Source organism: Mesoplodon mirus, assembly GCF_964341445.2.
Source record: "Mesoplodon mirus genome assembly, chromosome: 16".
Taxonomy (NCBI): domain Eukaryota; kingdom Metazoa; phylum Chordata; class Mammalia; order Artiodactyla; family Ziphiidae; genus Mesoplodon; species Mesoplodon mirus.
In genome coordinates this window covers 43785712-43813224 of record NC_138992.1, presented here as the reverse complement: position 1 = coordinate 43813224, position 27513 = coordinate 43785712, and the positions used below count along the sequence as shown (strand labels likewise).

At 35.4% G+C, this 27513-nt stretch overlaps 1 protein-coding gene across 1 annotated transcript in view; it reads left to right on the top strand.

Annotated features, from left to right (window-relative positions):
* Positions 1-27513, top strand: part of SLC26A7 (solute carrier family 26 member 7) — a 189035-nt gene that overhangs the window by 34343 nt on the left and 127179 nt on the right. Inside the window, exons 2-3 of the mRNA XM_082601743.1 lie at positions 4990-5100; positions 10844-11016. Of these exons, the coding sequence (XP_082457869.1) occupies positions 4990-5100; positions 10844-11016 (284 nt within the window). The remainder of the gene's footprint in view (positions 1-4989; positions 5101-10843; positions 11017-27513) is intronic.

Below are 27513 nucleotides of genomic sequence, written 5' to 3'. Positions count from 1 at the left end.
CCCTATTTCCAAATAAGGTCATATTCTGAGGGGCTAGGAATTAGGATTTCAACATATGAATCAGAGTGGGGAACAGTTCAACCCCTAAGAAAGCCCACAGGTGTTTCATGAAAAGGATTGACATTCTGGGAGCAGTGAATTCTACTGGAATAGTTGTTTCATTGAGTTGTGGTAACTGTAGTTTTCTGGGTAGTATTTGAAGCTCCATAACTAAATGCTACAGTCTATGAAATACTGCTGTTCTTGTATTCATGCTTGAGGGGAATAAACCAGTGCTTCTGAGTCTTAGCTGCTTGGGCTCTCAATAAAGAAGTGAGGTCACTAAGCCAAGAAAATATAAAGTCCCCAATAGAGCAGCTCTCTATATGTAATTCCAGCACCAATTAACAACTTCAGATACACTATTCAATTTCTAGACATGATCTTTTGCAGTTCCAGTTTTCTTTAATTTTCTAAATAATTGCTATCATACAAATCCAAATAACACTGGTCTGAAGCTGAAATAAAAATATGTATCTTAAAATATAAAATATCATCTCTGTGATAAACAGTTCTCATTCTCACTAGCAGTGATTGGTCACTTTCTAACAATCTCAGCCAAGAGATTGTCGTAAGTGCAGAGGAAGAGTGAGCTAACTACCTGCTTTTGTGTTCTTCCTTGGCAGAGGTCAGACACTCTGTCTAGGGAAGCCATTTTCACTGTAGCCTGTGTTGGAGGGGCAAGGGGTGCCAGTGGTAAATGTCCAACTTCACACTCAGGGTCCCTCAAAAGGTGCGGAGTGTTCATAAGCCCTGAAACTGCTGATAATATTGACAGGGGAATATGGAGTCTCTTCTACTTTAATAACCGCTATCACACCTATAAAACATGTTTTCTTAAAAATTGCATCTTTCAAAGTCTTCTAGTGACCATTCTTAGTGGGTATATCAGACTTGCATTACCAATACATGATTTTTGATTTTTAAAAATAATCAGCTATCTAAAGATCTCATTATGGGTTTTCTCCTCCAATCAATCAATCTCTCTCTCTCTCTCTCTCTCCGTTTCTCCTCTCATTCCTCCTCTGTTCCCTTTTGGCACCCTTTGACCTAATACCCTTTTTTTTTTTTTAAATAAATTTATTTATTTATTTATTTATTTATTTATTTTTGGCTGTGTTGAGTCTTTGTTTCTGTGCGAGGGCCCTCTCCAGTTGCAGCGAGCGGGGGCCACTCTCCATCACTGTGCCTGGGCCCCTCACCATCGCTGTGCCCGGGCCCCTCACCATCGCGGCCTCTCCCATTGCGGAGCACAGGCTCCAGACGCGCAGGCTCAGAAGCCGTGGCTCACGGGCTTAGTTGCTCCGCGGCATGTGGGATCTTCCCAGACCAGGGCTCAAACCCGTGTCCCTTGCATCGGCAGGCAGATTCCCAACCACTGCGCCACCAGGGAAGCCCCCCATTTTGTTTTTATTCTTCTATACTTTTGTTTGTTGTGTTGCTTTTGCTCTTATCTGAGATTAAACAATACAAAGACCTATCAGTATTTGCAGCAATTTTCCCCAAAAGTAATAGAGAGTTCTAATTCTGCTCTGATTGAATTGAACACCCTGTTTTATTAAACATGGAGAAAAGTGTAGATAATTCTACTAATTTGTAAGTGACTCTAACTAGTTAGTATTTTCATTATTTTTGGAGGATTTAACATATTTTAGTTTGTATGAAAATATGTATGTTGGTTACAGTATGAACCAGAATAATAAATGAGCCAAAGAAAGAAAACTTTATGCAGTTTCCTCTCCTTTTTGGAGGTGAGTATGGGAGGGTGGTTTGGGTTTTTTAGTTTTTATCTATGGAAGGGGTACTTGAAATTTTAAACCATTGTATTTCTGAATTAGTTCATTCCTTCCTTTTGGCCATTGTTCATTGTCATATTAGCAGAGAAGTAGATTCTCACTGAGAGTGTACAATACTTGCTTAATGTGAAAGCTCAGTATCAGTGTCATTTGAGATTAAGGAAGTGTCTACATGATGTCTGGTCTTTGAGATCGTTCTTGTAAAATCTTCTGAAGTGATATTTTGCATGTATAGGTCTAGAGATCTTTTAAAGATTGCAGTTAGAAATGTTTTCCATGATTGTTCCTATTTTAATTTGATAGGAATATGAGATCCAAAGAAATTCTGTTTTTGAACTAATTTTTTATAGACTTCACGGAATGAACAAAGAGAGAGAAAGAGAGAGAGAGAGAGAGAGAGAGAGAGAGAGAGAGAGAGAGAGATGAGTTTTGTAATAAAGCAAACAAAAAGCACCTATTCACAAGGCAAGAGGAGAGAATCCAGCTGCTTCTAGTTTTGTATTTATGTTTGCTGTTGCAGGTGGAGTAGAAATGTAGCCAAATAGTGTATTTCCGGCAAACTTGATTCTGTTGGTATTTACCACATCTCTCAGAATTTAGTGTCCATGCAATTCAGCCAAGGTGCTTTTGTTAAATATGCCACATGCATATTTCCCTTTCCCCCCATCACTGATTTAGTAGATCTGGGTGATCTGAAATGTGGGCAACATTTTTTCTTACTTGGAAGCACTCTGTATTTCTGTCTCTTGATAGATAATTTTTATCAGGTAACTCATTCTGAAAATGGATGAGAAAAAGTTGCTTTTTAGCTTTCCATATGACTGATTTAATGCACATAATGTTCTTACACAGTTGCTTACACTATAATAAATGCCAGGAGGTGTTTGTTATTGAGGTGGGGGAAAGTTTAGCTTTATAATGCTAACCTGGCTTGGAGACCTGCGCTTTCACACAACCTTTCTCAACAGCAAGACTGCTGCCTCTCATCCTGCCTGTGTGAAATTCTAGAGCAGCCTCTGCCACTGACTCTTCTATAACAACTTTTTATTTGTCTTCACCAGACTTTTAGGAATACATTTTCAGCAAACAAGCAACCCAAGCAGGTTTTTAACACTGAAGAAGGGACTGGTTATTGGTAGATCTTTCATGTATTTTAATTTTAACTGAAATATCTTGTACTTCTTGAAACAAAATATTTGATGTAAAACTAGAGTTTATTTATTTTAAAGAGATTAAACTTAACTTTAAAATGGTAAAAGTTAAACAGTAAAAAGTACTGATATGGGAACCAGATTGTCAGGCTCCATAGTGTGAATAATTAACTGGCCTAATGTTCAAGTAATCTAGGTTCTAATGCCAGCTCCTTCCTCAAATCTTTTTGTAGCTTGTCAAGTCCATTATGCTCAATCAAATGGCTATCATTAAACCGTGTAAACTTGAACAGATTATTAGAACCTAGCTGAACTGATCTTGGAGAGGCAGCAGTGAGTGGTGGCTTAATTCTCTGCCAAGGAATTGAACCTGGGTAGCCTGGATGAAAACCAGGAACTTTAGCCACCAGACCATCAAGGGCTAGAGTCTAGAAGTTATTTTTCCTCGGCTCTCGCCCCCAGTGAAAAATGCATTTCTCATGGAGGCAAAAACTGTAAAAACAGGTACAAAGTTTATTATTAGAGACATAGCAGAACAAGTGGGATAGAACACAAAGAAATTGTTTAGTTAAGATAGAAGCAAGGCAGAGACGCATACCCAGAGAGAAAGGGTGTGGGCTTCCTCCCTAAAGAGGAGAGCGGTAAAGAGGTGGTTAAGTCACTTATATAGGGCAGTTCTTCAGGGTTTTTGTTTACCTTTGGCCAATTATCTGGTTTCTTCTTCCACACCTGACCTGCTGTAGGACGCTTCCCAATATGCATGCCCAACTTTTTTCCAAAATGGATTTCAGCCCAGGGGTGGCCTTAGCGTCACATATTATGGGGTGGTGCCCCCTCCTTTTTGAGCCTTTCTGCACATGTGCAGTGTCTCCCTTGCCCCAAGGATGGGAAATGCATGACCTCTTGATCTTTACTCATACAGGGTTTAGCCCCTCTCTGTTCCTGCCATGACTGTTACCTTAGAGTGTCCTCAGGAGACAAAGCCTAGCTATTTACCCTGTTCTGTTGTTATTTCTATTTCAAAGTGCAAACAGGAGGCTGGTTATAAATATCTAACCTGGAGCCCACCTATCTCCTGTCTCAGGAAATGTAAACAGGAAGCTAGTTGTAAGTGTCCAGCCTGAAGCTCATCTTTTTCTCTCCCCAAGGAATGTAAACAGGCGGGCAAGTTGTAAATATGTATCCTGGGGCCCATCTATCTCCTGCCTCAGAACTAGCTGTTTAATGCCAAGGATCAGTGGCAAACAAGATCACTTTAATCAATTTATACTCATGCACATTTTGGTCACGTTTAAATGGCTAGTGGTAATTTAGACATGTCTAGGAAAATTTTCTATGTGCCTGTGACAAACAAACTGTGCAGGCAGTAGTATCTAAGGAGAACAAAAATGAACAGTTTTAAGGTACACATTACTTATTCTTTGAATAAACGAAGTTGATTTTTTTTTCACTCTAAGAAATTGTACCTGAATACAGGCTGGGGTCCAGTTATGAGACATGCATGGATTCACACACTGGCCCAACACGGGGATACACAATCTTAGGCCAGCCAGCTAGCCAGCCAACGAGGCACCTTTGAATGTGTGCATCCTTTTTGCCCCAGCCTTAATTACCTTTCACGTCAGGCTTCTTATTTGTCAGTGGTATTGCTACTAGTTCTGCCTATCTCACAGATGCTACTGTGTGAATAGAATGAACATGAGAAAATGATTCTCACTTTTACCAGGAAGACACTCTGAGCTAATGTCTTCTTGTAGCCATATCTGTAATCAAGTAAAAAGTAGTAGGTCAAAAAGAATGGTTTTATAATTGAAATGTAGATATGAGCTAATGAGTGAATTTTCTGTTATTTAGGACAATGATGCTAGTCTTTCACTGAGCAAGTAGAATAATGAAATCATTATTCCTTTCATCATTAAATAAACCAATACCCCTTCTACTTTGTAATGGACTGTATCTTGGGGTTATAAGATGGTCCTACTTACCCTGGTTCTTCTTCACAGGGCTGGCCTTTGCTATTCTCTCATCTGTGCACCCCGTGTTTGGTTTGTATGGGTCTCTGTTTCCTGCCATCATTTATGCCATATTTGGAATGGGACGTCATGTTGCCACAGGTAATCATTTCTGTCTATGCTTATGTTTCTCATATTACTAATGAAGGGGACTCAGAAGTGATCATTTGTTACTGATTATATTTCCAATGTAATTCTTACTTTACTACTGAACATATTAGGGTCAATATTATCAGCAAATATTAGGGCAAGACATTTAACTTTCTGTGCCTCAACACATACTGTGATTTATTGCTATATTACTATGTAACCAAGGTTATTGTTAAAGATTCTGTTCATTTTTAAGTTGTTAAAAGACTGTAAGAGAAGGATAAATGTTCTGAATTTACAATGAAATGAAAATAAGCACTCTGAGGAAAAGACTATAATATTTAGTTACTCAAATATTGCAAATTATTTTCCATGTAATTAATATTTAGATTAAACAATCTTTTAAGTTTCTTCCAAGCTAGGTTCTACAATGCCCTCTAATTAGTATATCTCTTACATTACCTAGCATTTCATTACCAAATAAAATGTGAACAAGTAATCTGATAATAGAACAGCCTGGTTAAAAACAAGGGCTTGGAAGTTAGATAGACCTGGATGTGTGTCACATTTGGTGTTTGCTATCTGCATGAGCTTGGGCAAAGTTTTAAAGGTCTATTTTCTGCTTTCTTGATAGTAAAATGTCAAAAAAATCATGATTGTATTGATGAGATAATTGATGTACAAGTGTCTAATTTATTACTTGCTACATAAAAATTAATAAAAGCTGCTATCATTACAGAAATGATACCTTAATATTAAAGATTATGGTAATAATAATAAAAGTACTCAAGAGGAAATATCCATAGAGGCATTTTTATCCATTTTGTTTATGCAAGATATCAGTCTATAAGCAAGTAATACCATTTTGTGTCTATTTCTTTAGTGGTCAGTTTGTGTTATTGAGGAAACTTTATTTCCTGCAAGAAAAATTTATTATCCCATAGTTTTAGAGATCAGAAGCTTGAAATGAGGCCCACAGGGCTAAAATTGAGATGTCAGTAGAGCTGCATTTCTTTCTGGAGGTTCTAGAGAACAATTTGGTTTTCTTAACTTTTCCAGCTTCTAGAGGCTTCCTGAATTCTTGGCTCAAATGCTTCATTTTCAGAGCCAGCAGGGAAATCTCTTTCTGATTTTGATCTTTTGCTTCCATCCTCCATGTTTAAAGGACGCATGTGATTACACTGGGTACCCCTGGACAATCCAGGATAATTTCCTTATCTGAAGGGCAGTTTATTAACAACCTTAATTCCATCTGCAACATTAATTACCCTTTGACATGTAACATAAGATATTTACAGGATGTGGGTACATTTGGAAGGCCATAATTCTGCCTACCACATTGATACATGCATTGTCTCATGCAGAAATTAACCCATAAAATAATGTCTTATTTATGTAAATTTGGCTTCTTATATAATCAACTTTGTCATGGAGGATAGAATCAACAATTATCAGACATTTACAACACTGTTACCTAAAATATGGTCCACGAAACAGCAGGATCAGTTTTATGTGGAATCTTGTTAGAAATGCAAAATTTTGCTCTCACTTCAGATCTATTCAATCCAAATCAGCATTTTCACACAATCTCCAGTTTTTTTTTTAAAAAACATATCTATCTATCTACACATGTATGTGTATATATGTACTTAAATTTGAGAACCTTAGGTGTACTATTTATTAGATGCTTTATTAAGAGCTTTACATATGTTATTTTATCTTAATACAATTATTTTAAATAGACATCATTATTTTCATATTTAGGTTAAAAACACCTCTTAATTTCATAAAGTTTTCTGTGAGAGCACAGATTAAGTTGCAGGTGCATGGATTACAACCCAGGTGTGGCCAAATCTGAAGCCCAAGCTTTTCCTCTTTACAACCAGCTGCTCAAGAATGCAGTTTCCTTTTGTGTTGATGTAAAGGGAGAAAAGCACAATAATGAATTAGAAGTTCTTGAAGCCTATTATATTCAAAATTTCCTGCTCCCTAATTTCCTAGGGAAATTTATTTTCATTCTTCAAAACATTTAAATATGTTATTAGCAAGAAAAAGCAGATTATTTTTAGAGCTGAACTCAAAACATCTCCTCTGTTAAACAAAGGCTAAAAGAAAAGGTAAAACATATTTCCCAATAGACCATAATTACTTTAAGAAGTCAAAAATACTTAACTTGATATACCTAAGTATGTATTTACATAAACCACTTTATTTCCTAAGGAATCATAAACATTTTACTGGTGACATGGTTTTGAAATTGCCATTTATATAAAACTTTGTATTTAACAAATATTATTAACAGCTATAGGAATCTTGTAGTCTATTAGGTAAATAATATACATTTCAAAATACATATAATTTACAGGCTTTATTATAGATAATGTATAGCACAATAAATGCTTAAGGCATTTTATTTCTGCATAAGCACTTCTCCAAAAGACAGAGCCAGCTGAACCTCCTCATTTCTCTTTTTATCCCAACAGATTTAGAATTCTTTAGAATCAGTAAAGAAGTGATCCTTTTTCTCATGGTATTATATTTATATATATACACATTACCACTTGCATAAGGCTCTGTATTTAACAAATTTAATAATATTAAATATAATATATGTATCAGGAGAAATATACAAACTAATTTTTTTTGACCTTCCTATGATCTTAATTATAGGAACCAACCTAAATTTTCTGCAAACATTTAGTATAGAGAACATATTTTTCTTTTAAATAATATTATTGTACTTTATTTTGGTGTATATATGTGTGGGGGAATGCCTACTTCCATTTTACTATTAAGAGATTGATGTTGCTTTCATAAAGAAAAATCACATTAACTGGGATTTTCCCTCCAACTCAGGTAATTAGAATGCAATAATGAATTACTAAATGCAATAATAAATAATGCTTGAGGTATCTTTAAAAACAAATAATTCAAAAGCTATAATATAAAGACACCAAATGTGCTGTATTTTTAACAGCACAATTTTCTTATTTTAATTTAAAATACATATATATTTTAAAAAAGAATAAATAATTGATTGCTTCTTGTGAATTGCAAAGAACATATCTTAGAATAAAAAGGAAAAGAATAGAAACTTGGGTATCAATCCAGTGGAAACAAAATTGTTGAAGATAACCCATATGTGACAATTTGTAGGATATAATTATCTTCTAAATTAGAGAAAAAAGTTTTAAAGAGAAAAATATGTTCATTAATTTAGAGAAAAGATTAGGGAGACAATAGAATACTCTGTAGAACAAAAGAAAAGAAGCAAACAATTATTTACCAAATGTGGTAGGAATTGTGACAGATGTTTTTATATATGAAATATCACTTAATCTCTACCCAGATTTTGTAGCTAGATATTTTATCATCATCTTACAAATAAGCAAGCTGAGAGAGGTTAGGTAACTTGACCAGGAATTTGAACTTAGACTTGTCCAATTCTGAGGCCCCAATTCACTTCCTATTAGGTCTTGCCACCCACTCTTAAGCTACTAGATGGGTTTAGTTGTATTTAAGGGTACCACTAGTAGGTTTAAAGCCTAACCAGAATGAAAAGTTGAGAAATTGAAGGAAAGAGCAGAGGAATAGTAGGGAGGACATAAAGACAAAGCAAGACCAATAAGATAGAGAAGGTAAAATGTCATTCACAACACCGTCATATAGTCACCAGCAGCCTCAACATCCTTGACTGTTCTCAACTGTCTCAGAGACAGCAAAGTGTCCTCCTTTGAAAAGAGGCAATACTGCCATAACCATGTTGGCACAGTAAGTAACCCCATATCCATTGTTGGCAATGTCTCTCTTTAGAGAAGTTCTTGGGATGTGACACACACAGGTGAGACTCACTTTTCTTTTCTCAACAAAACATTTTTGATGGCTGTTCTCTCTTACCATTCAATTCCTTCTTATCTTCTTTCAAGTCTTAGGAAAGCTAGGCCTAAACTCAAAAATTAACTCTAGATCATTTCTGTTCTCAGTTCTTTTGTACAAACCATTTTGCTCTATGTTCTAGATTTAAAGGCCAAAATACACACTTCTTTACTTTCAGGAATATCAGACTTTGAGAAATTCTGTTGTAGCATATCTTGAAAAAATAAGGCAAGGGCAGATCCTATGGCAAATATTCCTTATTTGGCATTGCCCATCCTTGATGTCAGAATCTTGTCTCTAATCATTATATATATTTGGTCCTTGATGTGTTCTTAATTTAGTACTTTATGAGGAGAACAGTGATCATGACAGTTGATATTTATCGATGATTTATTGAGAATGACTTAGCTCCCTAAGAGAACTTTATTCAACTTGCTCTATGTATTTATATACCATCAATTCAGTGGAAGAGTGAACATTGAATAACAGACTATAACATAACATTCTGGTTTTAATCTTATTAAGAATTACCTTTTTTAGGTGTCAGCTACATGAAATATATTGTGATATGTGGTATAATACATTATTTCATTTAAGTCTCATCACAACCCCATTGGGTGAGGAATGCTTTCTGTCTTTAGATAAAGAGATCGAGATGGCGGTACTGAGATTTAAGGTGAGGTTTATTGGAGACCACAATCACCATACTATTCTGAATCACAGCACATACTGCCTCGCTTATCCTGTAAAACCAAAGGATTGTCTGTGTCGGCTTTCCACTGAGACCTTGTTTCTGTCTGACTTGGCTCTCTTGCCCTATGAGGCTGCATACCATTTGTTGAGAATGTCTACATCTTGTGGCAGGCCCTTTTTTACACAGTGTCATTTATGACCTGGGGCAAAGTAAGGTCTTTAGGTAAAGGGTTAGGGGAATGTTTTTACCATGCTGCAATTTGTTTCTTTAATCCAAAATTGCTGAACCCTCTCTTTGGGAAATGACATTTCCCTGCCGGTGTGGCTACATTCTCAGACATGCTGTGCCAAGATAAGAGCATCAGAACTCTTGGCAGGAAGAGGGGAACACACTGAAAATGGTCCTGCATTTGTGTGAGGCCAGGACAATTCCTGGGAAATACCTTTGAAACTTACCTATTTACAGTAGACAGAAATGGTATGTTTCATCATTTTATGGGCCACAGCATGTTGTTTTTATACTATAATAAAGGTGTACTCTGTTATGAGAGTGCAGGGAATAGAAATATTTAACCTGGACTGGGGGATCTGGGATGGATCTATGTTGAATATGGAATCTGAGCCAGACCAGGAAAGACAAGGATGTTTTCATAAGTAGATTGGAGGAGCAAGAATTTCAGTCAATGAGCTCCAGATTCAGCAAAGAGTCATATTTTCCACCGAGCCTATTGAGGCCTTCATATTTATTATCTCATTTATATTATCCTCAAACTCTAAAACATAGGGATTATTACCTGCATTTTATGGATGAGGCATTTTAGACTCAAAGTAATGTGCTCTAAATCGTGATAGTGATAAATGGAGGAGGTGGATTCAAATCCACACCATGATCTTAATCCCTGTTCTGAGGACATTCTCTATGTAGGTCTGCAGAGAGGTAGGAAAATGTATGGCCTAGGAGGGAATAGCAAGTAGATGGCATGGCTGTATGTGGAAGAAATGTGTATATAAAAAGGTGAGTTTCTGTTTATTCCATGGAGTGAAGGGTGGAATAGTGGGGGTGCAGAGGAGAGTGCTTCTAATAGATCTGTTTTGGTTTTACAACATGGGTTCAACTTTAATGGTGGAATCCAATAATGTTTCTTGAGTCTGTTACTAACAGAAGATCCCCCCCTACCCGCTTTAGGCACCTTTGCCTTGACATCCTTAATATCAGCTAATGCAGTGGAACGGCTTGTCCCTCTGAACAGTCAGAACCTTACCACACAGAGTAACACAAGTGTGCTGGGCTTATCTGACTTTGAGATGCAAAGGATTGGTGTTGCTGCAGCTGTTTCCTTCTTGGGAGGTGTGATTCAGGTAAGTATACTGAAACTTGGGAATAAAGAAAGGGAGACAGTAGCAAAGAAAAGGCAATTGGTGGTTTATTTATTAAACTCAACTTTTCTTGCCAATTGAATTTTTCTTTCAGTTTTATTGAGATAATTGACATACAGCACTATATAAGCTTAAGGTGTACAGCATAATGATTTGACATACATACATCATGGAATTTAAGTTTAATGAACATCCATCATCTCATATAGATACAAAATTAAAGAAATAGAAAAAAGGTATTTTTTCTTGTACTGAGAACACTTAGGATTTACCCTCTTAACAACTTCCATGTATAACATACAGCAGTATTAATTACATTTATCACATTGTACTTATTTATCTTATAGTTACATAATATAGTGATTCATATGGCTATATATTTCAAAATAATCACCATAATAAGTCTAGTTAAGATTTGTCACCATACAAAGATATGACATAATTATTGACTATATTCCCCACACTGTGTATTTCATACCTGTGACTCATTTGTTTTGCAACTGGAAGTTTGTACTTCTATTTTCTTTCACCTATTTCTTTCCTTTCCCCACCCACCTCTCTCTGGCAACCACCTATTTGTTCTCTCTATATTTCTACTTCTGTTTTGTTATGTTTATTTATTGTTTTGTTTTTTAGATTCCATATATAATTGAAATCATACAGTATTTGTCTTTCCTGTCTGACATTTTACTTAGCATAATACCCTCTAGGTCCATCCATGTTGTTGCAGATGGCAAGATTTCATTATTTATATGGTTGAGTAATATTTCATTGTATACATAGACCACATCTTCTTTATTCATTCTTCTACTGATGGGCATTTAGGTTGCTTCCATATCTTGGCTATTATAAATAATGTTGCAATAAACATAGAGGTGCATATATCTTTTCTAATTAGTGTTTTCATTTTCTTTGAATAAATACCCAGGAGTAGAAGTGCTGGATAATACTGTATTTCTATTTTTAATTTTTTGAGGACCCTCCCTAATGTATTCCATAGTGGCTGCACTTATTTACATTCCCACAAATAGTGCACCAGTGTTCCCTTCTCTCTACGTCCTCACCAGCACTAGTTATTTGTTGTCTTTTTGATAATGGTCATTCTGACAGGTGTGAGGTGATATTTCATTGTGGTTTTGATTTGCATTTCCCTTATGATTAATGATGTTGAACATCTTTTCATGTGCCTTTTGACCAAATGTATGTCTTCTTTGGAAAAATGTCTGTTCAGATCCTCTACCCAGTTTTTAGTTGGGTTGCATGTTGTTTTTTGATGTTGAGTTCTAGGAGTTTTTTAATATTTTTTGGGACATTAAACCATTATCAGATATACTGTTTGCAATATCTTCTCCCATTCAGTAGGTGACCTTTTTTGTTTTGTTCATAGATTCCTTCACTGTACAAAACTTTTTAGTTTGATGAATCCCATTTGTTTGTTTTTGCTTTTGTTTCCCTTGTCTGAGGAAATATATCCAATAAAAGTATTACTAAGACCAATGTCAAACAGCATACTACCTGAATTTTTTTTTTTAATTAAAAAAAGAAAAACAGAACCAAAGAACATAATGCCTGTTTCTAGAGTTTTATGATTTCAGGTCTTACATTTAACTCTTTAATCTATTTTGAGTTAATTTTTATGCATAGTGTGAGAGAATAGTCCAGTTTAATTCTTTTGCTTGTAGCTGTCCAGTTTTCCCAACCCCATTTATTGAAGAGGCTGTCTTTTCCCCATTGTATATTCTTGCTTCCTTTGTTGTAGGTTAATTGGCCATATAAGTGTGGGTTCATTTCTGGGCTCTCTATTCTGTTCCATTAATCTATGTGTCTGTTTTTGTGCCAGTAACATACTGTTTTGAATACTGTAGCTTCATAGTATAGTTTGAAATTGGGAGTGTGATAACTCCAGCTTTGTTCTTTTTTCTCAAGATTGCTTTAGGTATTAGAGGTCTTTTGTGGTTCCATATAAATTTTAGGATCATTTGCTCTAGTTCTGTGAAAAATGCATGCCATTGGGATTTTGATACAGATTGCAATGAATCTGTAGGTTGCCTTGGATAGTATGTCATTTTAACAATATTAATTATTCCAATCTATGAACATGGTATATCTTTTTATCTGGTTGTGTCATTTAAAAAAATATTTATTTATTATATATTTGGTTGCACTGGGTCTTGATTGTGGTAGGTGAGATCCTTAGTTGCAGTTCATGGGCTCCTTGGTTGTGGCATGAGGACTCTTAGTTGTGGCATGCATGTGGGATCTAGTTACCTGACCAGGGATTGAACCCGGCCCACCTGCATTGGGAGTGTGGCACCTTACCCACTGTGCCACCAGGGAAGTCCCTGTTTGTGTCATCTTCAACTTTTTCATCAGTGTCTTATAGTTTTCTGAGTACAGGTTTTTTACATCATTAGTTAGATTTATTCCTTGGTATTTTATTCTTTTTGATGCAATTGTAAATGGGATTGTTTTCTTAATTTCTCTTTATGATCACTCATTGTTAGTGCATAGAAATATATAACAGATTTCTGTATATTAATTTTTAATCTTGGAACTTTACAGAATTCTTTGTAGTTTTTCGGTGGTGTCATTAGGATTTTCTATGTATTTTATCATGTCATGGACAAACAGTGACAGTTCTATTTATTTCTTTCCAATTTGAATTACTAACTTTTTTCTTGTCTGATTGTTGTGACTATGACTTATAATGCTATGTTAAATAAAAGTGGTGAGAGTAGGCATCCTTGTCTTATTTCAGATCTTAGAGTAAATGCTTTCAGCTTTTCACCATTGAATGTGATGTTAGCTGTGGGGTATATAGGGTCTTTATTATGTTGATGTATGTCCCTCTATTCCCAGTTTGATGAGAGTTTTGATCAAAAATGGGTGTTGAATTTTATGAAAAGCTTTCTCTGTATCTATTGACATGATCACAATTTTTATTCTTCACTTTGTTTATGTGGTGTATCACATCAATGGATTTGCAAATATTGAGCCATCCTTACATCCTTGGGATAAATCCCACTTGATCATGCTGTATCATCCTTTTACTGTATCATTGAACTGGGTTCGTAAATATTATGTTGATGATTTTTATATCTATGTTCATCAGTTCTATTGGCCTGTCATTTTCTTTTTAGTGTGATACCTTTGGTTTTGGTTTCAAGGTGATGCTGGTCTTATAGAATGAGTTTGAAAGCACTATTTCCTCTGCAATTTTTTGGAGTAGTTTGAGAGGGATAAATGTTAACTCTTCTCTAAATGTTTGCTAGAATTCACCTGTGAAGCTGTTTGGTCCTGGACTTTTGTTTGTTGGTACTTTGTTTGTTTGTTTGTTTTTTTAATGGATTCAATTTCATTACTGGTATTTGGTCTCTTTGTATTTTCTACTTCTTCTTGGTATAATCTTGGGAGAGTGTACATTTCTAAGAATTTGTCCATTTCTTCTTGGTTGTCCATTTTATTGGCATATAGTTTTTCTTAGTAATCTTTTATGATACTTTATCTTTTCAAAGAACAAGCTTTTGGTTTCATTGACCATTTCAATTTTTTTTTTTAGCCTCCATTTAATTTATATCCTTTCTGATCTTTATAATTTTTTTCCTTCTGCTGACTTTGTGTTTTGTTTGCTCTTCTTTTTCTGGTTCCTTTAAGTATCAGGTTAGGTTGCTTATTTGAGATTTTTCTTGTTTCCAGAGGTAAGCTTGTATCACTCTAAAGTCCCCTCTTAGTACTGCCTTTTCTGCTTCCCATAGAATTTTGGATCCTTGTCTTTTCATTTCCATTAATCTTCTGATATTTTTTTATTTTAATTTTGATTTTTTCCTCTTTGATTTTTAAACTTTGCTTAGTAGAATACTGTTTAGATTCCATGAGTTTGTGTTGTTGCAGTTTTTTTCTTGTAATTAATTTCTAGTCTCAAAATGTGTTCGGAAATGATGCTTTAAATGATTTCAGTTTTCTTAAATTAACAGAAACTTGCTTTGTGGTCTAGCATGGGATCTATCCTGAATATAGTTCAATGTACACTTGAAAAGAATGTATATTCATCTGCTTTTGGACAGAACGTTCTATATATGACTAGTAAGTCCATTTGGTATAATGCATCATTTAAGGCCACTCTTTGATTTTCTGTCTAGATGATCTATTCATTGATTTAAGTGGGATGTTAAAGTCTCCCACTATTATTGTGTTACTGTCAATTTCTTTCTTTATGTCTGCTAATATTGGCTCTAGTAATTTAGTTGTTCCTATGTTGAGTGCACATATATTTACAGTTGTTATATCTTCATGGATTGATCCTTTTATCATTATGTAATGTCCTTTTTTGTCTCTTATTTCAGTCTTTGTTTTAAAGTCTATTTTGACTCATATAAATATTGCTACCTCATCTTTCTTTTCATTTTCATTTGCATGGAATAACTTTTCCCAACACCCACTTTCAGTTTGCAGGTGTCTTTATTTCTGAAATGAGTCTTTTGTAGAAAGCATATATATGGGTCTTGTTTTTTTATCCATTCAGTGACTCTTTGTGGAGTGGATTTTTGATTGGGGCATTCAGTCCTTTGACTTTCAAAGTAATTATTAATATTTTTCTACTTAGTGCCATTTTGTTAATTGTTTTCTGATCGTTTTGTGGTTGTTTTTTGCTCCTTTATTCTTCTTTTGTTCTCTTCCTTTGTGATCTGATAACTATGATTAGTGTTACCTTCGGATTCCTTTCCCTTTTATTAAGTGTGTATCTATTATAGGTTTTTGGTTTGTGGTTACTATGAAGTTTATGTATAGCAATCTCTATATGTATATGTGATTATTTGGGGTTGTTCATTTCTTAAGTTCAAATGCATTCTAACAGTCCTGCATCCCCCAACCCACATTTAATGTTTCATATTTTACAATTAAAAAAAAATATCCCTTAACTACTTATGGTGGTTTAGATCATTTTACTACTTTGGTCTTTAAACCTCCCAACTAGCTTTATATGTGGTTGATTTACTACCTTCATTATGTATTTGCCCTAACCAATGAGATTTTTTTCTTTCTCAATTTTTATATATCTAGTGGTCTTTTTCACTTGGGGAAGTCCCTTTAACATTTCTTGTAAAGCTGCTTTGGTGGTGTTTAACTCTTTTAGTTTTTGCCTGTCTTTAAAACTTTTCATCTCTTCATCAAATCTGAATGACAGTCTTGCCAGGTAGAGTATTCTTGGTTGTAAGGTTTTCTCCTTCATCACTTTAATTTATCATGCCACTCCCTGTGGCTTGTATAATTTCTGCCAAAAAGTCAGCTGATAGCCTTATGGGAAGTCTCTTTTACATAACCAGCTTCCTTTCCCTTACTTATTTTAATATTTTCTCTTTATGTTTAATTTTTGACATTGTTATTTTAATGTGCCTTTGTGTGAACCTATTTTGGTTCATCTTGTTTGGAACTCTCTGTGTTTCCTGGACCTGGATGTCTGTTTCCTTTTCCAGGTTAGGGATATTTTCAGCCTTTATTTCTTCAAATAAGTTCTCTGCCCCTTTCTCTCTTCTTCTGGGACCCTTAAAATATGAATGTTAGTATGCTTGATGTTGTCCCAGAGGTCTCTTTAACTGTCCTCATTTCTTTTTATTCTTTTTTCTGTTCAGTTTCAGTAAATTCCACTGCTCTGTCATCCAGCTTCCGAATCCATTCTTCTAATTACTGTTGATTCCTTCTAGTGTGTTTTTTATTTCAGTTACTGTATTCTTCATCTGTTTGGTTCTTCTTTATATTTTCTAACTCTTTGCTAAAAATCTTCTACCTTCTTACTCTTTTCATGCAATCTTCTCCTGAGTTGTCTGAGAATCTTTATGATCATTACCTTTAAGCTTTATTTGGGAGGTTACATATCTCCACTTTACTTTTTTTTTTTTTATTGTTCCTTCATTTGGAATATATTCCTCTGTTACCTCTATTTGCCTAATTTGTTATTTTTATTTCTATGTATTTGGTAGGTTGGCTATGTTTCCTGACCTTGGAGAAGTTGCTTTTTGTAGGAGATGTCCTATCTGTCCCAGCAGCACACTACTCTCTGATCACCAGTTCTATATATTGTTAGGTGTGCCCCTTATTGAGTTGTATGCATCCTTCTATTTTTGCAGACTGACTACTGTAGGTGGTCTGTCCAGTTTGGTTGCTAGGCCCTGCCTTTCGGGAAAAGTGCCTGCTGCAGGTGGGCAGGGCCTGTTAATGATGTGGCTGTTTGCAAAGCCCCAGGTGGTCCCAGAGCTAGTGCTGGCCTACTGGTATGTGGAGCTGGGTTCTGAGGTGGGTGGTTTTGGGCTCAATAATCTTGGATGTGGTGTTGTCCTGCTAGTGGGTGGGGTCAGTTCCTGACGTGACTGACTGCAGTGTCTGGGGTTTCCCAAAGCTGGTGTCAGCCTCCTGGTAGGTGGGGTCTTGTCTCTGGGGGTCCAGTGGCTAGTGCTAGTTCACTGGTGGGTGAAGCCAGGTCCTGGGGTCTCTGGCTACAGGGCCCTAAGGGTTCCAGAGCTGGAGTTTTCTCACTGCTGGACAGAACCTGTTCCTGACACTGTTGGCAGGGGGTCTGGGGTGTCCAAAACTGGTATCAACCTTCTGATGGGTGGGGCAGTTTCCTGGGGTGGCTGGCTGAGGTGCCCAAGGTGTCTCAGTGCTGGCATTGGTCTGCTGGTGAGTGGGCTGCATCATGACATTGCAAGCTGCAGGGTCATGGTGGTCCTGGGCTGGTGTCCACCCACTGGTGGTTGAAGCCAGTTCTTGAGGCTAGTGTGGGCCCACTGGTGGGTGGAGCTTGTTCCCAGGGTCTCTGGCTGCAGGGCCCTGGGTATCTGGCGTTGGTGTACTGGCCCACTAATGGATGCCAGGGCTCAGTGGGTCCTAGGGCTGGTGCCTGCTCACTGGTGGGCAGAGCTGGGCCCCAGGGTCTCTGGCTTCAGGACCCTGAGTTTTCCAGAGTTGATGTTGGTCTACTGGTGGGTGGGGCTGGGTTCCTATTTCTGGCTGTGAGGCATGGGGGTGTGGCCTCAGGATAGTATGGTTGCATGGGTGTGTCAGCTGTCTGGTGGGTAGGACCTGTCCCACAGTGGCTATGGGCTCATAGGGTCTTAATGCAGCAGTGCTGCTGGTGGTAGGGACTGTGTCCCTGCCTGATTAGCTGCTTGGCCTGAGGCATCTTAGTACTGGTGCCTACAGGCTGGTGGGTGGGGCTGGGTCCCAGTGCTAATAAGCTAGAGGGAGGATTCCAAAATGTCCTTTGTCAGCACCAGTGTCCTCATGGTAGAATGAGCTCCCTAAAGTGGCTGCAACTAGTGTCTATGTCTCCAGGGTGAGTCCCAGTTACCTCCTGCCTCTACAGGAGGCTCTCCAGGGTTAGCAAATGTGTCCAACCCAGGGTTCTTTCAAATAACTGCTTCTGCCCTAGGTTCCAGAGTGTGTGAGGTTTTGTTTGTGCTCTTTAAGAGTGGAGTTTATATTTCCACAGTCCTTTGGGTCTCCCCAAAACAAGCCCCCGTGACCTTCAAAGCCAAACATTCTTGGTGCTCTTCTTTCCAGGCTAGGGAACATGATGTGGGACTGAGACCCCTCACTCCTTATGGAGAACCTCTGCAATTGTAATTATCCTCCTGTTTGTGGGTCACCTACTAGGGGTGTGAGTCTCAACTATACTGTGTTTCCACACATCTACTCATCTCATTGTCATTCCTTCATTATAGTTTTAGTTGTAGAAGATCTTTTCTGCTAGTCTTCCAGTCTTTCTCATCAATAGTTGCTCCGTATATAGTTATAATTTGGGATGTGCCTGTGGGAGGAGGTGAGCTCAGGGTCTCCGAACTCCCCCGTCTTGGCCACTTACTCTGTTGCTTTATTTTTATTCTTGTTCATGGGTTTGTCTCTCTACATGGATAAAGGGCAGATGCGTTTTATCTTTATGAAAATATTGCCTATTAAATAGAGTAGTTCTTTATAAGTGCCTGTTGAATAAATGAATTAAAATCAATAAATGGAAGTTACAGGGAAGGAGTTCTTGACTTTTCAAGAACGAACTTCCTAAAAAAATGCTTTTTTTTTTTTTTAAGGGAATGGGCTTCCTTGTAAGGCAATGAAGTAGTCCTTGTATTCACACAGGGATCAGATCATCACCATAGGATAATGTAGGAGAAATTCCTACAATGGGAAGGAGACATGTCTAGATTGCTAGGATCCTTCCCAATTTTCATATCTTATGATTTTACTGTCTATATCAGTTAACAAATGGTATTTAGTTTGTGCCATAGGCTTGCTGGTGTGAGGGTTTGGTATTCAGATCTGTACCAGTCTTTGCCCCTTTCAGCATCAAGCATGTTTGTTGTTGCCAGATCTGCTCTAGTCTCTCTGTTTCTTCAAAATATCAGACTATGGGGGCTTCCCTGGTCATTCAGTGGTTAAGAATCCACTTGCCAATGCAGGGGACACAGGTTCGAGCCCTTGCCTGGGAAGATCTCACATGCCACAGAGCAACTAATCCCATGTGACACAACTACTGAGCCTGCACTCTAGAGCCCACAAGCCACAACTACTGAGCCCACATGCCACAACTACTGTAGCCCACACGCCACAACTACTGTAGCCCACACGCCTACAGCCTATGCTCTGCAACAAGAGAAACTGCCACAATGAGAAGCTCAGGCACTGCAATGAAGGGTAGCCCCCACTCGCTGCAACTAGAGAAAGCCCTCACACAGCAGCAAAGACCCAACACAGCCAAAAATAAATAAATAAATAAATTTAGAAGATAAAAAAAATTCAAACCATGTAATTTACTGTTTTTAATCAGTTGTCAATATTAGATAACTCAGAAGTGAAAATAAAATAAATGTAGGCAAGTACTGACTATTAGACATGGGTTGCCTACTTGATAGCCATTTTGGCTTACTCTCTCATTTTAAACTGGCTTAGGTATACATTAACTTCCTTGGTGGCTGTTTTCTGGGTTGCTAGAGGCTCTATTTTACAGTATTACAGTATTTATTTACAATGTCAAAGATGGTGTAAATTACAAGAAGAGAAAAATGGTTGATGATTGCCTGTAATTATATGGTAGGAAGAAAAATATAACCTAGAGGGAAAGAAACATTAAAATTCTTAGAGTTACATTGTCTTCTAGCTATGTAAAAAGGATAGAAGAATTAAGGATGTAAGACAAAGAACTCCAGCATTCACAGTTCCTCAGAAAACAGATCATCTGAGTGGTAGCTTTACCTAGGAGATTATCAGACTAGAGGCCAATAGATATATTCTGTGGCTGAGTCTATGCTTTCATGAAATACAAACCTATTGCCTGTGTACCTTATAACATTTGCTATTCATTTTTAACATGACATGAATGATGTCAGCCTATTACTGAGACTTGCAAAAGCAAAGTTAGTGGCCTTTTCCTCCTAGCTTGGTCTATGTGAGACTCCCGTTCATGAATCTATTATCCGTGTCCATCTCAGAAATAATCAGCCATGTGAACTGGTGATTCAGACTTGGATATGTTGCCATAGATTTGGTATAGATTTTCCTTAATTTATGTTCATTTAAAATAAAAATCTCTGTGTTAACACAGCAAAGATATTATCACTACTTCTTATTGTCCCATTGTTTTCCATTCATATTTCTCTTTGAATTTATGATTTTTCTTAGGTTTGGACCTTCTCTTATTCCATTCAGCATGGATGGAGCAAGTAGTTTTAGGTATATAATAGTATTTTTTAAAAGTCTAAGAGCATATATAATTAGCAATAAGATCCAGCAACCTCTGCTTATTCTCATTTTAACTATTTTCTGTGAATTTAAAACAATTACCAGGTATTTTGCTATTATATAGACAATTTGGATTAAGAATGTATTTATTTATTTTTTGAATTTTATTTAATTTATTTTTTTAAACAGCAGGTTCTTAGTAGTTATCCATTTTATACATATTAGTGTATATATGTCAATCTCAATCTCCCAATTCATCACACTACCACCCCCCTGCTGCCACTTTCCCCCCTTGGTTTCCGTACATTTGTTCTCTACATCTGTGTCTCTATTTCTACCTTGCAAACTGGTTCATCTGAACTATTTTTGTATATTGCACGTATATGCATTAATATACGATATTTGTTTTTCTCTTTCTGACTTACTTCACTCCGTATGACAGTCTCTAGATCCATCCACGTCTCTACAAATAACCCAATTTTGTTCCTTTTTATGGCTGAGTTGTATTCCATTGTATATATGTACCACAACTTCTTTATCTATTAATCTGTAAATAGACATTTAGGTTGATTCCTGGATTAAGAATTTAAATGATAATAAAATATAAATGTAAATGCCAGAATTCTAGCAACATAAAAATAAATGTCTCATTTCCCAGAATGAAACTCCATAGACTCACAAGATTAAAACAGGATATTATCAAAGATAGTAAAAATAGTTTGGTTTTCATAGCCTTTTATTACATGTAAGATCTGATCCAGAGTTAACATATTTTGTCTTGTAACTTCATCAAGCATCTGCTTTCCTTTGTCATTAGCTCTGATCCTGGACATGTGACCTATATTTTAGCCAATTTTTAAACAAATGGCTGGACTTTATTTGACCTCCAAAGCCATCTGTCTGTTGTCAACAAAAACCCTATGGTCTGTTGGATCTTTTGGATCCAGGTCCTCAAGTGAATATTGCAATAAAACAAGTCACAAAGTTTTTGGTTTCCAAGTACAAATATAGGTTATGTTTACAGCATATTATAGTCTATTAAGTGTTAAATAGTATTATGTCTAGAAAAGCAATTACATACATTAATTTAATACTTTATTGCTTAAAAAATGCTAACCATCACCTGAACCTTCAGAGGCTTGTGACAGTAACATCAAAGATCGCTGATCACAGATCACCATAACAAATATAATAATAATGACAATTTTTGAAATATTGAGAGAATTACCAAAATGTGACACAGCAAGACGAATTGAGCAAAAGCTGTTGTAAAAATGGCACAGACTTGCTTGATGTAGGGTTGCCACATTATCTTCAATTTTTAAAAGAAACACAGTATTTGCAAAGTACAATAAAATGAGATATGCCTATATTAGTTCAGGAATCTGAAACCTAAGAAATAGCAAATGTTATGCCAGGTAAAAATTTTGTGATTAAAAAAATAATTGAGTCTGACATTTGTTGATTTTAATTATGATTATATCAAGAGGGCATTTTAAAAGAAGGCACACTCAGAGAATTTCAGTCTCCTCACACTTCACCCCGATATCCTCATCCTTTCTATCCTAGTCTCACTCACCTTCTGGGGGTAACCCATCTCATTCATTCCAGGTTTATACTTCTAGTTTTTCTTATTGCACAATGAGAAGATACATGTGTATTTTCTTATTTGCCACATTTTGTCATATGAAAGGTAGTATTCTTTTGTATTTTACTTTATTTTACAACATATCCTAGAAATCATTCCATGTCAGCTCATAGAAAGGTCCTTCATGCTTTTTTATTACTGCATAATACTTAAATATATGGATATATCATAGTGATTCAACACATCTATATTTGAGTATTTTGGTTGATTCCAATATTTTGCAATTGTAAACAATGCTGCTATATATGTGCACATGAATTTTCATAATGTTAATGGCATCTGTTCAAGATGAAGTCTTAGAATGGAATTCCTGGATCCAAAAAGTCAGTGTATATGTACCTTTGTTAGATATTGTCAAATTCCCTTCCAAAGGAGTTGTAGCAGTTTGCATTCCCATGGAAATGTATGAGAGTTCCCTCAGCCTCACCAACAGAATGTGTTGTGAGACTTTTCAATTTTAGCCAATCAGGTAGGTGAGAAATTATATTACAAGGGTAATTTGTGTTTCTTAAATTATGAGAAGTTTGACACTTTTTCATATGTTTAAGACAGTTTATATCAGTTTTGTGAATTGTCTGCTCATATATCTTTCCCATTTTTCTATCACAGTTTTGATCCTTTACCTCTCAAATTTTATGGGTTCTTTATGTATTATGGATATTAGTCTTTTATCTGCGACATATGCTGCAAATGTTTTCTTCTAATTCGACAGTTCTTCTTTAACTTTATTTTACCATGCCATTAAAAATTTTATATAGTCAAATTGATGAATTATTTCTTTTTTTGCCCCCAGATTTTGAGTCAGCATTAGAAATCTTTTTCCTACACTGAGTTTACAGAGGAATTCACCATATTTTTCCACATTAATTTATTAAATTATTTTCTATTATATATATGTTTATATATAATTTTTCTTTTACATTTACTTTCATGATCAGTGTGGAGTTTATTCTTGTGTGTGGCATGAGATATGGATCTAACTTTATCTTTTTTTCTACATGGATTGCCAGTTATGCCAGCAACATTTATTAAGAAGCTTATCTTTGTTTCCATGTTTTAAGATGAAACCCTCATTATATCCATATTTATTTAGATCTAGCTCAGGACTTTCTATTCTATTAGTCTATACATAAGATCCTCGTGGCAGTACCACCCTGTTCTAGAGATGGAGACTTATAGTATGGTTTAATATCTTGCAGCAGTAATCCACCTTTGTAGTTTTTATTTCTTAGTATGTTCCTGCTATTCCTATAGGTTTGTTTTTCCTTATAAACTTTAGCATCACCTTGTCTAGCTCCATAAAAAAGTGTGTTGATATTTTTATTGGGATTGTGTTAAACTGACATATTTATGATGTTGAGTTGTCCTGTGCAATAACAGGGATGTCTTACCTTTAGTTCAACCATAATTCTGTGTCTTTCAGGAATGTTTCCTCTCGTAGGTTTTGCACATTTTTATCAAGTTTATTCCTATGTATTTAATCATCTTTGTTGCTACTACAAATGAGGTTTTCTTTATCATTATGCCATCTAGTTAGTTATTGTTTGTGTCTATGAAAGCTATTGATTTTTATATATATCTTGATACCCTATTGAGTTCATTATTTAAGTTCATTTTATTGTTCATTGATTCACTAGTATTTTCTAGAGATATTTTTACTTCTTTACAAATTCATATAATTTTTGATTTCTCTTGTCCAATTGCATTAGGTTATAATCTATTATAATGTTAAATAATAGTGGAAACAGTGGGCAATCTTGTCTTTCTCTTAAGCTTACTCAAAATGCCATTAGCATCCCAATTAAGATGCTGGCCTTAAAAATAAAGTCTATATATGTTATTATGTTAAGAAGTTATTTATTGTTTTATAATTTTGTGTTTTGAATAGAAATCTGAAAAAGTGTTGAATATTGTTATAGGCTTTTTCAGCATATATAGAGCCAAGTATATGATTTTTTTCTTCTTAAATCTATTATGTGGTATATTATATGAATGGATTCCCTAATATTGAACCAACATTATATTGCTCAAATAAATACTGTTGATCATGGCGTATTTTATTCTTTTTTAAAATTGAAATATAGTTCATGTACAATATTAAATTAGTTTCAGTTGTACTGTATAATGATTTGACATATGTATACATTATGAAATGATCACCATGATTAGTCTAGTCCATTTGTCCCATGGAAAGTTGTTACAGTATTATTGACCATATTACTTATGCTATATATCACATCCCTGTGACTTAGTTATTATATAACTGGAGGTTTGTACCTCTTAATCACCTGAAACTCTTTCACTCTCTACCTCCCACCGTGCCTTCCTCTGGCAACTACCCATATGCTCTCTGTATCTATAAGTCTGTTTTTATTTTGTTTTCTTTGTTTTGCTTTTTAGACTCCACATATATGTGAGATCATGAGGTATTTGTCTTTCTCTGTCTGACTTATTTCACTTAGCATAAACCCTCTAGATCCATTCATGTTGTGACAAGTGGCAAGATTTCATTCTCTTTTGTGGCTGAGTGATATTCCATTGTATATACATACCAGATCTTCTTTAGCCATTCATCTGTTGATGGACACTTAGGTTGCTTCCATATCTTAGCTATTGCAAATAATGTGACAATGAACATTAGTGTGAATATATCTTTTTGAATTAGTGTTTTTGTTTTCTTCAAGTGAATTCCCAGAAGTGAAATTACTGGATCAAATGGTAATTATATTTTTAATTTTGGGGGGACCCTCCATAATGTTTTCTACAGTAGCTGCACCAATTTATATTCCCAACAACATTTCATGTGGATTCCCTTTTTTCACACCCTGGCCAACACTTGTTATTTGTTATCTTTTTGATAATAGTCATTCTGACAGGTGTGAGGTGGTATCTCATTGTAGTTTTGATTTGCATTTTCCTGATTATAAGTGATGTTGAGCATCTTTTCATGTGTCTGTTGGACATCTGTTTGTCTTCTTTGGAAAAATGCCTTTTTGGGTCCTCTGCCCATTTTTTAGTTGGGTTGTTTGTTTATCAATATTGAGTTGTATGAGTTCTTTATATGTTTTGGATATAAAACCCTTATCAGACATATATTTGCAAATATCTTCTCCCATCAGTAGGCTTCCTTTTTGCTTTGTTGATAGTTTCCTTTGCTATACTAAAGCTTTTTAATTTGGGGTAGTTCCATTTGTTTATTTTTGCTTTTATTTCTGTTGCCTGAGGAGACATCCAAAAAAATATTGCTAAGGCTGACGTTAAAGAATGCACTGCCTATGTTCTCTTCTAGGAGTTTTATAGTTTCAGGTCTTACATTTGGATCTTTAAACCATTTTGAGTTTATTTTTATATATGATGTGAGAAAATAGTCTAGATTGATTCTTTTGTATTTAGCTGTTCAATTTTCCCAACATCATTTATTGAAGAGTCTATCTTTTCCCCATTATATAGTCTTCCTTCCTTCATTGTAGATTACTTAATCATATAAGTGTGAGGTCTTGGGTTCTCTATTCTGTTTCATTGATCTATATGTGTTGTTTTTGTGCCAGTACAATACTGTTTTGATTATTACAGCTTTGTAATATAGTTTGAAATCAGGCAGCATGATACCTCGAGGTTTCTTCTTCTTTCTCAAGATTTTTCGGCTAGTCTGGGTCTTTTGTGTTTCCATACAAATTTTAGAATTACTTGTTCTAATTCTTTGAAAAATGTCATTGATTCTTTGATAAAGACTGAATTTGTAAATTGCCTTTGGTAGTCTGATCATTTTAACAATATTAATTCTTACAATCTATGAGCACAGTATTATCTTTACAATTTTTTTGTGTCATCTTCAATTTCATTCATCAGTCTTATAGTTTTCAGGGGACAGTCCTTTTACCACCTTGGTTAGATATACTCTTAGGTATTTTATTCTTTTTTGATGCAATTGTAAATGGGATTGTTTTCTTAATTTCTCTTTCTGATTGTTTATTGTTAGTGTATACAAACAGCAGCTTTCTGCATATTAATTTTCTATCCTGTAACTTTACTGAATTCCTATATTAGTTCTAATAGTTTTTGGTGGTGTCTTTAGGATTTTCTATACACAGTATTATGTCATTTGCAACTTCTTCCTTTATAATTTGGGTTTCATTTACTTCTTTTTATTGTCTAATTGCTGTTGTTAGAACTTCCAATACTATGTTGAATAATAGTGGCAACAGTGGGTATCCATGTATTATTTCTGATCTTATAGTAAATGATTTTAGCTTTTCACCATTGAATATGTTGTCAGTTGTGGGGTGTATATGGTCTTTTTTATGTTGAGGTATGTTCCTTTTATACCTAGTTTGTTGAGATTTTTAAAAAATGGATGTTGAATTTTATGAAAAGCTTTTTCTGCATCTATTGAGATGATCATATGATTTTTATTCTTCATTTTGTTAATGTGGTGTATCACATTGATTGATTTGTGGATATTGAACCATCCTTATATCCATGGGTTAAATCCCACTTGATCATGGTATATGATCCTTTTACTGTATTGTTGATTTTGGTTTGCTATTATTTTGTTGAGAATTTTTACATCATTTTTAATCAGTGATACTGTACTGTAATTTCCATTTTTTGTGGTGTCTTTGCCTAGTTTTTGTATCAGGGTAAGGCTGACCTCATAGAATGAGTTTGGAAGTGTTCCTTCCTCTACAGTTTTTTGGAATAGTTTGGGAAGGACAGGTGTTAACTCTTCTTTAAATGTTTTGTAAACTTCACCTATGAAGTGGTCTGATCCTGGACTTTTATTTGTTTGTTTGTTTTAATTACTGATTCAATTTCATTATTGGTAATTGGTCAGTTCATATTTTATATTTCTTCCTGATTTAGAGTTGGTAGATTGAACTTTTTGAGAATTTATTGATTTCTTCTAGGTTGTCCATTTTATGGGCATATAATTCTTCATAGTAATTTCCTATGACCTCTTGTATTTCTGTGGTGTTGGTTGTATCTTCTCTTTTATTTCTATTTATTTTATTTATTTAGGCCCTCTCTCTTTTTTTCTTAGTGAATCTGGCTAAAGGTTTGTCCCAATTTTGTTTATCTTGTTTCATTTATTTCTGCTCTGA